This window comes from Triticum dicoccoides, chromosome 2A (assembly GCF_002162155.2).
Source record: "Triticum dicoccoides isolate Atlit2015 ecotype Zavitan chromosome 2A, WEW_v2.0, whole genome shotgun sequence".
NCBI classification, from domain to species: domain Eukaryota; kingdom Viridiplantae; phylum Streptophyta; class Magnoliopsida; order Poales; family Poaceae; genus Triticum; species Triticum dicoccoides.
Window position 1 is genome coordinate 705,629,443 of NC_041382.1, and position 13,047 is coordinate 705,642,489.

At 43.8% G+C, this 13,047-nt stretch overlaps 2 protein-coding genes across 2 annotated transcripts; both read right to left on the reverse strand.

Annotated features, from left to right (window-relative positions):
• Window positions 1-254: 254 nt before the first annotated feature.
• LOC119351972 (putative invertase inhibitor) lies at window positions 255-1,367 on the reverse strand. Its single transcript, XM_037618732.1, has 3 exons — window positions 811-1,367; window positions 602-666; window positions 255-382 (listed from the first exon to the last, which is right to left on the reverse strand). Exons 1-3 carry the CDS (start codon window positions 1,344-1,346, stop codon window positions 255-257), a joined length of 729 nt encoding a protein of 242 aa, XP_037474629.1. The 5' UTR covers window positions 1,347-1,367.
• A 2,753-nt stretch (window positions 1,368-4,120) lies between these two features.
• On the reverse strand, window positions 4,121-4,795 carry LOC119351973 (putative invertase inhibitor). The gene has a single exon (XM_037618733.1). The coding sequence runs from the start codon at window positions 4,793-4,795 to the stop codon at window positions 4,268-4,270; it is 528 nt and encodes a 175-aa protein (XP_037474630.1). The 3' UTR covers window positions 4,121-4,267.
• Between the last annotated feature and the right edge of the window lie 8,252 nt (window positions 4,796-13,047).

Genomic DNA, 13,047 nt, shown 5'->3' on the forward strand with positions numbered 1-13,047 from the left:
CGCTGGTTTGCCGCCTCCATCCGCGCGCGACGACGCTGACTGCCTGACTGGACATGACCTTCGTGGCTGGACCTTACCCGCGGTGAGGCCGGCGCCGCCGGACACAGCATGACCCATGCATCCATCATGTGCTACCGGTATCAGTATCAGATTCGTTCTGCAACCATTCGTTGTGACGTTTCGCTGTAAAACACTTAAAATGATATGACTAAACAAAACGATACCGGCATCCGCTATTTTGATGTATGTCGCAACTAATACGTGTGGGCGTATTTGATTGCCAACAATAATATAATCTTGCACTTGTCTGGCAAGCATCTCTTGCGTACAAAATTCGTTAGCGTGCCGCGCGTGGGCATCTCATCCCATGCCGCCAGATCTCCTGAACATTGACAAACATTGATGCTCGATGGATGTTCATGCATTCGCTTTGATGGCCACGATCGTCCGCAAATTGTGTGCCGTTTTCTTAGTGACTGCTATTTCACCATGATCATATTTTTTTTTGAGAAACTTCACCATCATCACATATGCGGAGATCTAGGCATCGGACAGCATCCGCGAGCCATGAGGCCAAAAATCCACTGACCTTGTTACTTACTTTCACACTCTTCATAAATAAATATAAGAGCGTTTAGATCACTACTTAAGAACAATAAAAATCCACTGAAGTTGTTTAAAAAGGGAGTATAATTTATAGAACAACAAAGGAAAGTGCGGCCAAACGTGATTGCGGAGTTTATCTGGTCTAAAATTGTATTCCAGGATTATTTATATTGATCCAAATGACTAATAGACTTTGTCGCTTACAACGTGTTCGTTACAGCGAGAGCGATGGAGCACTCCTTACTGAACTTGGAGTCCTCGTCGGCCAGCGGCGAACTCACGCCCAGCTCGCGAAACCCTTCCTCGCAGGTCTGTGGCGCGTCCGCAGCGGCGCTGAGGTTCGTCAGGGCGTCCTGGAACTTCCCCGACGAGATGCCCCTCGCCGCCGCGTCGAGCTGGTCCACGGCGCTCGAGTACAGCTCGTCGCAGTCGGCGAGCGGGCCCTGGATCCTCCTGTCGTCCCCGTGCGAGGCCTTGATGGTGGCGATGCGCCTGCCGGTGTTCACGGCTGCCGCTCGGATGATCTTCGTGGCGATGACGGCCAGGCCGCGCTTGTCCGCGGTGGCGCTGTCCTTGCACGCCTTGAAGAACTTGACGCAGTAGTCGTAGCCGAGGTCCCTGTTGCTCGCGCTGACGGACTTGCAGGTGTCGTCTAGAGTGGAAGCGGCGCTGGATGAGACGAGGAGGAAGAGGAGGAGGAGGACGGCGAGCTGCGAGAGAGCTTGGGAATGCCTCATCATCTTTGCGCTGGTTTTAGTGGTGGTTGTGTCAGACGTTTTGTCTTTTGGATGTGGAGGGAGCCGATATATATAGGGACGGAAGATCCTGCTAGGAAATTCAGGTGGCGTCCGCTCGATGGGAAATTCGGGTATGATTAACTGTAGACGCCGGGGGCGTGGACCTCATCGTGGAGCTCAGTGACTGCGACTCCGGCTGGACCAGTCGTGTAGGTATCTGATTAGATGGAGGAGGACGAAGCAAATCTCTGGACAAAGCTCAAATTTAAGCGCTAAGAGTAATAACAATGTAACTGTACTGTAATTATAACAGGATGGACCAAGTACTGTACCTGTTGCTTGAACGTGTAAATGTCTTCAAAATCTTAACTGCAACATTAACATCACGTGCAATATCTGGTTATTAGACGGAACTTACGGTTGTTTTATAATATAAACCACTACCTAGCTTGTTCTGAAATTGAGTTAAAACCTATATTATCTTTGTCTCTTTTGCAACTTCTGATTTCGATGATCAGGATTATCGTCTAACCCGGCCGGTATGCAGAAGACGTGGGTTGGAAGTATGCAAAAGTTGAACGATAATGCACACGTATTGATGTGCTCCCTCCGTTCCTAAATATTTGTCTTTCTAGAGATTTCAAATAGTCACTACATACGGATGTATATAGACATATTTTAGAGTGTAGATTCACTCATTTTACTCCATATGTAGTCACCATTTAAAACCTCTATAAAAACAAATATTTAGGAACGGAGGGAGTACATGAAAGATGACAAGAACAAAATTAATAGATGCACGTTCATAATCATCGAAATGCGTATGTAGCCGTTAAAGGAAAATGGAGTAAATTAAATGGGCTTGGTGTTCTGTTAGGGTGTATACGTGATGGTGATTTTTTGAGGGAAAACCTGATGGTGAATTCGTGACGAGATGGCGTGTCACGGTCATGCCCCAATCCCGATCGCACTCGCAGACTGACTTGCCTCATTGCCTGAGCGTTGGCGCCGCTGCCGTGCAGGTCGATCCTTACGCGTTGCGCCGCTAGCTGCCGTGCGGCCGTCTCCTGGCTGCTGGACTTGGCTGCTCGTCAGATAGCGATCGATCGGAAGCAATCAAACCAGCCGACCGATCGGAGAAGGAAACGACCAACAGCATGTGACCCGGGCTCGAAGCCCAAAACTGTATCTAGCATCACACATTGTAGTGAGAGAGCAAACCAGTAGTATTCTCATCCGGCATGTACTCCCTCCGATCCTTTTTAGTTCGCATATAAAATTTGACTGAAGTCAAACCTCATAAAATTTGACCAACTTTATAAAAAAATATCAACATTCACAATCTGAAATCAATATCAATAGATGTGTCATGACTTAAAGTTTCATATTGTATAACTTTAGTATGGCAGACGTTGATATTTTTTCATATAAATACAGTCAAACTTTGTGAAGTTTGACTTCAGAGAATTTTAATATGCAGAGTAAAAAGGACCGGAGGGAGTACATTCTCATCCAGCAAGATCTGGACAACTACACCCCAACACAACAAGGTCAGAGAGTGACCTTCAGTTTAATGCAAACCCTTCCTGATATGCTCTGTGTCACTAAGAGATATAGGAACTAGAGATAGAGAGATAGAAGATAGAGAAGATAGAGATAGAGATAGAAGAACCAGAGATAGATTTAGAGAAGATAGAGATAGAGATATGTACTTAATTATTTTGCATGCATCTTTTGCGAATAAAATTAGTTACCGTGCATTTCTCTCCCTTAGAGCATCTAAGGCCCGAATTGCCTAATCCAGATCCCTATACGTCTGCCGATACGCCCGCAGAAAGTGACCGGACATGCCTCATGCAAACACAAACACAAAGAAACCGGAATTTTGCCATTTGCAATCATAAACCGTATTTTTGAAACATCAAATACATGAAAACACATGCACGTCGATCATTTTGGTCAAACAGTGCACACAAATAGAAAATTTCAGGTCCGGCGGGGTTGGGGGTTTAGTGTCACCTCGCTGCACGAGGAGCGATGCGGCCGGCTTAGATAGCCGCATCATGCAAAAGCAGAAATCTTCTCTCTCAGTATGACCATCAATGCCCCCTTTGTGAGGGGTATGAACAGCCGAGTCATAGTTCATACTCTTCACAACTTCACAAAAGTGAGCGTTGATGGCCGTTCACATTTAGAAAGTTTTGAAGTTAAATCATTTTTCCACTCATAGCCATCATTCCATGACGAATTCATCGATGATCTAGAAGTAATGACCATGGGGCGGCGTCCGGTAGTGGTGACCTTGACCGATTACGGCTGTATGGACGAGGACAAACAAAGAAGAGAAGAGGGCTGGTCCGGCAAGGAGGGAGTGAATATGGGCGCGCGGGCCCTAGCGATCAGTCTGATGTTGCACATCCGGACGTCCCCATACCCCCCCCCCTCCACCACCAAAAAAAGAATAAAAAATTGGTGCGGGCCCGGCGTTTGGGCTGGTGCAAACCTGGTTTGATACTATTTTTTTTCGTCCGGTCAATGACCGGGCAACCTGCTCGAGCATTTAGGGACGATATGGGAGTCTGGTTATACATAATCTTGTGGCATCAGATCTCCTAATAAGGATGAACATTAATGGGGCACATCCATTTCCTCCATCAGCGCCATCGTACATAAAACCGTGCGCCATGCACGTAAATATGGACAGATGGAGTATTTCTATTCTGTAAGCTCCAGAAAAATAAGAAATCATAAAATTAATTCTATAAGCTCCAGAAAAATAATAATTCAAGGCAATTCTATAAGGAAACAAAATTTCCGTCCAAACATATTTGCAAAGTTCACTGATTTGAAATTGCAGGTTCCAAGAGTTTATTTGGTCGATCCAAATGATCATGGACTCGCAGCTAGAGCAGTTACCACGTTAGCTACAACATGGTGGTTATGGCGAGCGCGATGGAGCAGCCCTTGGAGAACTCAGCGTCCTCGGCGGCCAGCGGCGACACGACGCCCAGCTCGCGGAACCTTTCCTCGCAGGTGTCCGTGCCCAATATCACGGCCGTGAGGTTCGTCTTCGCGTCCTGCAAATTACCCGACTTGACGCCCTCCGCGGCGGCTTCGAGCCATTTCAGCGCCGCCGTGTAGTGCATCCGGCAGTCGGAGAGGCACCCGCTGACCTTCTTGTCCGTCACCGAGGCCTTGAGGGCATCGATGCGCTTGCGGGTGTTCGCGGCCTCTCCTCGGGTGATCTTAGTGGCGATGACGACGAGGCCGTGCCTGTCCGCGGTGGCGCTGGCGCTGTCGCCCTGGAAGAACTTGATGCAGTAGTCGTAGCCGATGTCCTTCTTGCTTGCGCCGACGGACTTGCATGTGTCCTCTAGAGTGGAAGCCTCGGAGGAGACGAGGACGAAGAGGAGCACGAGGAGACAGGAGGGAGCTTGCCAATGCCTCATCATGGTTTTTGGCACGACTATAACAAATTGTTTGTAGATGGTGCATATATATAGCCATGATTGATACAAAAATACCCCATGAGTATATCAATCTTCCAATTTGAACAAACCAATGAAAAAGGTATGTATTGCAAATATATTTGGGGGATTGCCCTTTGTTGCTAGGCTTACCAGGAAGCGTGGTCGAACCAGCATCAAAGGACATTTTGTTTTTTTGACTTCTAGTCACAGGTTTAGAAATTACCACATTCACTTTCTTCTTATCCTTTATTTTGGAATTGTAGGGGGGTGGAAAAGAGAGGTATGGCTACCTGCTTATCTGACCTAATTAGAGATTACTGTCTAGATTTCATTGGCATTCAGGAAACAATGAAAAAGGACTTTTCCTCTAAATTCTTGAGGAAATTTGATCCTGGCCAGTATTTTGATTGGAGGTGGATTCCTTCACTAGGCAAATCTGGAGGGATCCTATGTGGTATCAAGGAGGATACTTTTGAAGTGAGGTGTTGTGAGACAGTCAAATATATCATGAAGCTGGAGTTATGGGATAAGAGGAAAAAGATGTTGTATTGTATTCTGGTAGTGTATGGTTCTGCCCATGAAGAGTATAAAATGGAATTTTTGACTGAGCTGTCTGACATGTGTGGTAATATTACTTGCCCTTACATTGTAGGGGGGGACTTTAATATCCTTAGATATGCTAAGGAAAAAAATAAGAAGGCCAGGATGAGTCATGCTACTGATCTTTTCAATTACATCATTAACACATTCTGTCTCAGGGAAATTGACATGAATGGTGGTATATACACCTGGTCAAATAACCAACATAACCCTACCCTTGAAAAGTTGGACCGTATTCTTATGTCCAGTTCTTGGGAAAGGCAATTCCCTTTGACTTTCAGGAAACTGACAAAAGAGATTTCGGATCACAGCCCTTTGATCCTGAATACAGAGGACTGTATTCCTAACGCAAGTCATAAAAGAGAATTCAGATTTGATCTTAATTGGTTCGGAAATCCTGAGTTTGTTCCCTTAGTTGCTAAGGTATGGATGAAACCTGTAAAGGCCAGTGACCCCATTGATGTGTTAAACATCAAAATGAAGAGATTCAAAAAGTTTTTCAAAGGGTGGGGATCCAACTTGTTTGGAAAATCTAGAAAAAGAAGGAGTGACCTTAGAGTGGAACTTGAACATCTAGAAAAATTAGAAGAAACTGATGTGCTCTCCCCCGAACTATACGGCAAGAAAGTGGATATTTTGGTGGAACTCCATGATTTACTTGTGGAAGAAGAGATCACATGGATGCAAAAATCACATGCAAATTGGTTGTTGAAAGGGGATAGAAATACTGAATATTTCCACAGAATTGTGAATGGTAGAAGAAGGAGAAATACTATTTTCTCACTTAGTTGTGGAGATGAGGTGATTGAGGGGACTAGTAACTTGTTGAAGCATGCAACTGAGTTTTATAAAGAACTGTTTGGGCCTGCATCTGGGAATTTGTGCAGACTTAAAGAAAACATGTGGGAGCCAAATGAAAAGTTGTCAAATATCGACAACTTCATCCTTACTAGACCCTTCTCCGAAACAGAAATAAAAAATGCTCTTTTCTCTATGAAGAAGAATAAAGCACCAGGCCCAGACAATATGCCCATTGAATTTCTTCAGCATTGCTGGGACATAGTAAAAAATGAAGTATTACTCTTGTTTGAGTGGTTTCATGACAACAGACTAGATGTACAACGTTTGAACTATGGGATAATTACATTACTGCCCAAAATGGTAGGGGCGAATAAAATCCAGCAGTTTCGACCAATATGCTTGCTGAGATGCATTTATAAGCTTATCACTAAGGTGCTTACCATTAGACTGGAGCCTTTTGTTGATGTCCTATTCAGCAGACATCAAAATGCTTTTATCAAAAAAAGAGACATAATGGATGGAATCATGTCTTTACATGAGATTCTCCACCATACTTACAATAAGAAAAAATCAGGGATAGTGTTGAAACTAGACTTCGAAAAGGCCTACGACAAAGTTAACTGTGATTTCTTATTAAACTGTCATAAGATGAGGGAATTCCATCCGCAATGGATTGAATGGGTTAGAAAGATCCTGGTAGGAGGTACAGTAAGTGTGAAGCTGAATGACGAGGTAGGACCCTATTTTCAAAGCTCGAAAGGGGTGCGCCAGGGTGACCCATTTTCGCCTTCTCTCTTTAACTTAGCCGCTGACTGCTTGACAAAAATGGTGATAAAGGCTCAACAAAATGGCTTGTTTCAAGGCTTAGCGTCTGATTTGATACCCAATGGGGTGGCCATCTTGCAATATGCGGATGACACGATCCTATGCTTCGAAGATAACCCTAGAAATGCTCTCAATATTAAGTTGTTGTTGTATCTCTTTGAAGTCATGTCCGGGCTAAAAATCAATTTTATGAAAAGCGAATTTTTTTCGATTCGTGCTGATGACAATACTATGCAAAGCTATGCTGAAATGTTCAACTGCCAGATAGGTAATTTTCCTATCAAATACCTAGGCATGCCTATGAGTTATGCTGGCTTAAAATGCAGTGACTGGACCTTTGTTGATGACAAGTTCATTGATCACTGCGAAAACTGGGTTAGTGAAATCCTATCCATGGGAGGAAGGCTGATCAAAGTGAACTCTGTGCTTTCTCACATTCCTACTTTCTACATGTCTATGTTTCTTTTGAACAAGACTACCCTGGAAAAATGGGACAAACCCAGGAGGAAATTTTTTTGGCACAACAACAAGAAAAAGAGAGGCTACCACATGGTTAGGTGGAGCCGTATATGTAGATCCAAAAAGAAAGGGGGTTTGGGTGTTAAGGACTTGAGGAAACAGAATATAAGTCTTTTAGCGAAAGGGTGGTGGAAGCTTGAGAAAAACAGTGGATTATGGCAAGATATAGTTAAGGCTAAATACCTTAAGAAAACTTCGGTGGCTATGGTGAAACACAAAGCCAGTGACTCGCCTTGCTAGAAGTCACTTTTGAAAGTGAAAGACCTATATATGATGGGAAGGGGTATTAATCTAAATAGAGGAGATGTGGCTAGACTCTGGCAGGATAGCCTGGAGGGTAAAATGCCTTTTAAAGACAGATTCCCACTGCTCTTTGAAACCTGTAATGAGCAAAATTGTAATGTTGACCAGTTTAAAAACCTGGATCAGATCACCTCTTTTAGGAGGAGGATGTCCCCTGAGATGCTGCAACAATGGGGAGATATGAATAATGAGGTGTTAAACCTTAAACTTAGTGATGGGGCAGATGAGGTTTATTGGAAATGGGATAGTTCGGGCAATTATACCACTAAATCCATGTATGCCTGGCTGGAGAAAGATATTGCAGGATCTAATTTTAAATGGATTTGGGATGCAAAGCTACCTCTTAAAATCCAAATTTTCTTATGGCAGATGGCGCAGAATGCCATCCTGACCAGGGACAATATGAAAAAAAGACTATGGCCGGGGGATCCTTGCTGTTCGTTTTGTAATCAATTAGAAACAGCCCAACACTTGTTCTTTTTATGCCCTGTGTCCAGGGTGGTGTGGAGAAACGTGGGTTCCTTACTTGGAACTGATTGCTGTCCTAACTCTGTTTGGCAATACTATACGTGGATGTACAGTTTCCTACCTGGGATGGACAAAATTTACACTGTTGGCTTGGCTGCTATATGCTGGGCTATTTGGTTGGCCAGGAACCGAGCCACTTTTGAACACAAATGGATTAACTCCCCGTTTGAGATTGTGTTCACAACTTGTTCTTTTTTGATAAACTGGGCAGGCCTCCAGAAAGCAGAGATGGTGAAAAAAGGAGCAGAGATGCTGAAGGAGAACACTACGCAGATGATGCTGCTTTGCGGTCCACCAGTTCCAGCTCAAGATGGGCGCGACGAAAACTGAGGAGGGAGGCGATGCTAATCCTGTTCAGTATGTTACTGGCGTGTTGCTTCTACAGGAGGAGGGACGTGGATGCTTCTTGAGAGCCTTGGTAGGAGGTTTATGGTAGCTCTTTTGGTCTTGAGGTGTTTTGGCGGCTGTGGCCCGATGTTTGTTGGTGTTATCTGTAAAACTTATAGTACTGCTCGTAGGTGTTCGTTAGCGCGGTTTTGGATGACATCAAGTTTTCGCCCCATGATCTGTTGTTCCTGATGACAGGCGCAGATAGTGGGTTTCTTGATGCTGCTCCGAACTCGCTTTTCCTCTTTCTCTCTAGCCTTGCTGGTTTCAGTTCCTGAGACATTGTATTTCCGTTATGAAAGTAATGGAAAGGGGAAAAGCCCGGTTTGAAAAATTGCAAATATATTATGTTCTGCTATTAATAAATTACTCCCCCGATCCATATTAATTATCGCCGATTTAGTCCAAAGTTGTATTAAATCACCGAGAATTAATATGGAACATTACTCTCTCCGATCCATGTTAGTTGTTGCTCATTTAGTATAGAGTTGTACTGAATCACTCAGAATTAACATGGATCATTATTGTCTCCAATCCATGTTAATTGTTGCTCATTTAGTATAAAGTTGTACTTATCACTAAGAATTAATATGGATTGGAGGGAGTAATTATGTTTCCCTTTTCAGAATTTTTCAGAAACTATTTGATATTTCAAAAAAATGTTCATGTTCTCGAATATTGGTTTGAATTTTGAAAAGTGTTCTAAGTTTTAAAATTTGTTTGCAAATTCAAAAAAAGTGTTTCATAATAGTTTGGGAAATTCAAAACATGATCATGTTTTCCAAAAAAATGTTCTCCTTTTCCATAAAATCCAAATTTTGGATGAATATCCTGATTTTTAAAAAATCCAAAAATTTTGAAGAGAAAATTTGACTTTCCAAAATATGTAATCTTTTCGCTACAATTCCCGCTCCGGCGCCATTGGGCCGACCTAGTCAGGGTTGCCATGTGCATTTCGGCATCTTTTTGTGTCGCAAAAAGCGAGGACCATGTCCTCTCCAGTGCCGACGACATGAAGAGCCCAACCTCCGCTGGGCCACGATCATCATGATGTTGTTGCCGCTGCCGCCAGCTGCGGCGCCATACTAACATCCACCCTCAACAGCCCAAGACTTCCTGTCGCCAGCCCTACCTCCGCCCGGGTTGCCTCGCCCCACCACCAAGTTTTGAGAGATAACTATTTATATCTACAATATCAAATATATAAAGTATGAAAGTTCATCTTATAATGAATGCAATAATTATGTAAGTTTGGCATTCTAGATGTAAATAATTTTCTCCACAAATCTGGTCAAAGTTTCCGATGCTTGAATTTTCAAAAATATATATGCACTACATTACGGAATAGAGGGAGTACTCAATTTCATTTTTATGGTATATGTACTGATGTATCTTTGTGTTGGGGGAAATATGTACTTCATTATCTTGTAAAACATCTTTTGCATAAAAAAATTAGTCAGCGTGCGCATCTAATATCATGGCATGATATATCCAAAGTAATCACGAACATTAATGTTTGATATCCATTTAGTCAATCGCCACGATCATATGCAAATTGTGTGAGGTTAATGTATGGTTGCTATTTCCGTTCACCACAAAATCAGTTCTTACCAAAAAAACCTGCCAAAACGTACTTGCAAAGTTCATTGATCTAAAATCGTGGGTTCCAATATTTTATTGTTGCTCGATCCAAATGATCATGAGCTCGTTGCTAGAACTTTTAAAACTAATCTACTTAAACTTTATAAGTGCTCATCGTACACTTAAAAAATGTCCATCAGTGTAGAAATTTTTTTGCACAATTTTTAAAACATATGTTTGTATCATTCAATAAAAAAATTAGTGACATTTAAAAAATAGTCATGTCTTTCGAAAAATGTTTGTGACATTTAGAAATAGGTTAATAAAATGTAAAAGTAATGATAGTGTAACTTTGCAGAAAATGTTTCATAAAAAGACCTGAGCCTCTGCTGGGCCACGACCATCATGATGTTGTTGCCACCGCCGCCTGCTGCGGCACCATACTAACATCACCCTCAATTGCCCAAGACTTCATGTCAGTTGGTAGCAGTGGCATGCAGACTTGTCAAGGCCAAACGAATGAGAAATCAACCGACTTGGTTAGAAATGGTATTTGTAAGGCCAAAATTTTGGCTTCGTTACAATCAAGGCCAAAAAATTGAGGTGGAAGACCCAAAAGTTTTGGTTTTGTTACAAACAAGGCCAAAATTTTGACAAGTCGTGCGGATTTCCACTAGAAATTTCAGCAGCATAACACATTGGTGGAGAATCAAAATCACCGTGTCGTTCATTGCAGAATTCATTCATGCACTCTCAAGTCAAGGGCGTGTTTGGCTGCTTTCACTGTCGGGCCTGGCTCAGAGGGGAAAAACGAGCCAGGCTGAGCTGGGCCTGGATAAGTAAAAACAGGGTCAAAAAACATAGATTACCAGTTGATTGGTTGCCTACATTGGGGGTCTTGTCATCAAGATGCAATTTTCACCCGGCGTTTGGTTGCATACATGCATATGATTACCAGCGTTAACAACAAAACTTAACAACCATCAGGTTGGGCTTGACATTTCGTCAAACATTTTGAGCGCGCCGGAGCTTCCACTGCCCATCGTGCCCACCACCAGCTCCCGGCGACCATGGACGCGCCCGACTCTCTGTCGTGGCCGTGGCCGCGCCCGGCTCGCCGCGGTCGTGGACGAGCTTGAGCTGACTCAGGCGGAATCAAACACGCCTTCCGCTTGTATCAGAATCAATCCAACCGGAACACTGAAGAGGCGAAGACCAACGATGGATGTCACCCTGGTGAAGCAACTCAGGCGAATCCGCACGCTGGGCCGCAACTCGCTGTCGTGGTCGTGGTTGCAGCGCCATTCCCGTCACGGGATGCGGTCGCCGCCGAGTGAAAGTGCAACTATCCCTGGGTGGTTTTGGTAATTCCTAACAACATATAGCTCATTGAGCTAATGCTATTTCAAGATAAATATCAGGAAAGCTCAATGTTCCGCGTGGCATGGATTAGAAAAGTGGACCCCTCAAAATGCAAAGGACAGAAGGATTGGCTCAAGCTCAAATCACAATACTCTACATTTTTTATTTTAGTGATCCAAGATCACATTGAGTCCATAGGAAAAACCAATACTATTAAGAGGGGATGATGTGTTGCTTAATGGCTTGCTTGCTCAAAGTGCTTAGTGATATGCTCCAAAGCCCTCAACCACTTTCTCACATCCACATATGTACCAAACCAAAAAGTCAAACTCGGCCCCACCGAATCTTTCTATCCGGCGCCACCGAGTTCTCTTGACATAGCCACTGCCAGAAACCCTAGTCTTTTCAGTCTCACCGATAGGGATCTCGGTCTCACCGAGATGGGATTGTAATCTCTCCGTTTCCCTTTGTAACGTTTTGGTCCAACCGAGATGAGCGATCGGTCCCACCGAGATTGCAATGCAAACTCTCTGTTTCCCTTTCGTAATGTTTCGGTCCAACCGAGATGAGCGAATCGGTCCCGCCGAGTTTGCCTGACCAACTCTCTGGTTATTCTATTACCAAAATCGGTCCCACCAAGTTTGTATAATCGGTATCACCGAGATTACGTTATGCTGTAACCCTAACGAAATCGGTCCCACCGAGTTGACGTGTCGGTCCCACCGAAAATCCTAACGTTCACATTTTGAACTAAATCGGCCTGACCGAGTTCTCTGAATAGGTCCCACCGAGTTTGGTGATTTGTGTGTAACGGTTAGATTTTGTGTGGAGGCTATATATACCCCTCCACCCACTCTTCATTCGTGGAGAGAGCCATCAAAACATACCTACACTTCCAACATACATTTTCTGAGAGAGAACCACCTACACTTGTGTTGAGGTCAAGATATTCCATTCCAACCACATAAATCTTGATCTCTAGCCTTCCCCAAGTTTCTTTCCACTCAAATCTTCTTTCCACCAAATCAAATCTTGTGAAAGAGAGCTGTGTGTTGGGGAAACTATCATTTGAAGCACAAGAGCAAGGAGTTCATCATCAGCACACCATTTGTTACCTCTTGGAGAATGGTGTCTCCTAGATTGGTTAGGTGTCACTTGGGAGCCTCCATCAAGATTGTGGAGTTGAACCAAGGAGTTTGTAAGGGCAAGGAGATCGCCTACTTCGTGAAGATCTACCCGAGTGAGGCAAGTCCTTCGTGGGCGGCGGCCATGGTGGGATAGACAAGGTTGCTTCTTTGTGGACCCTTTGTGGGTGGAGCCCCCCGTGG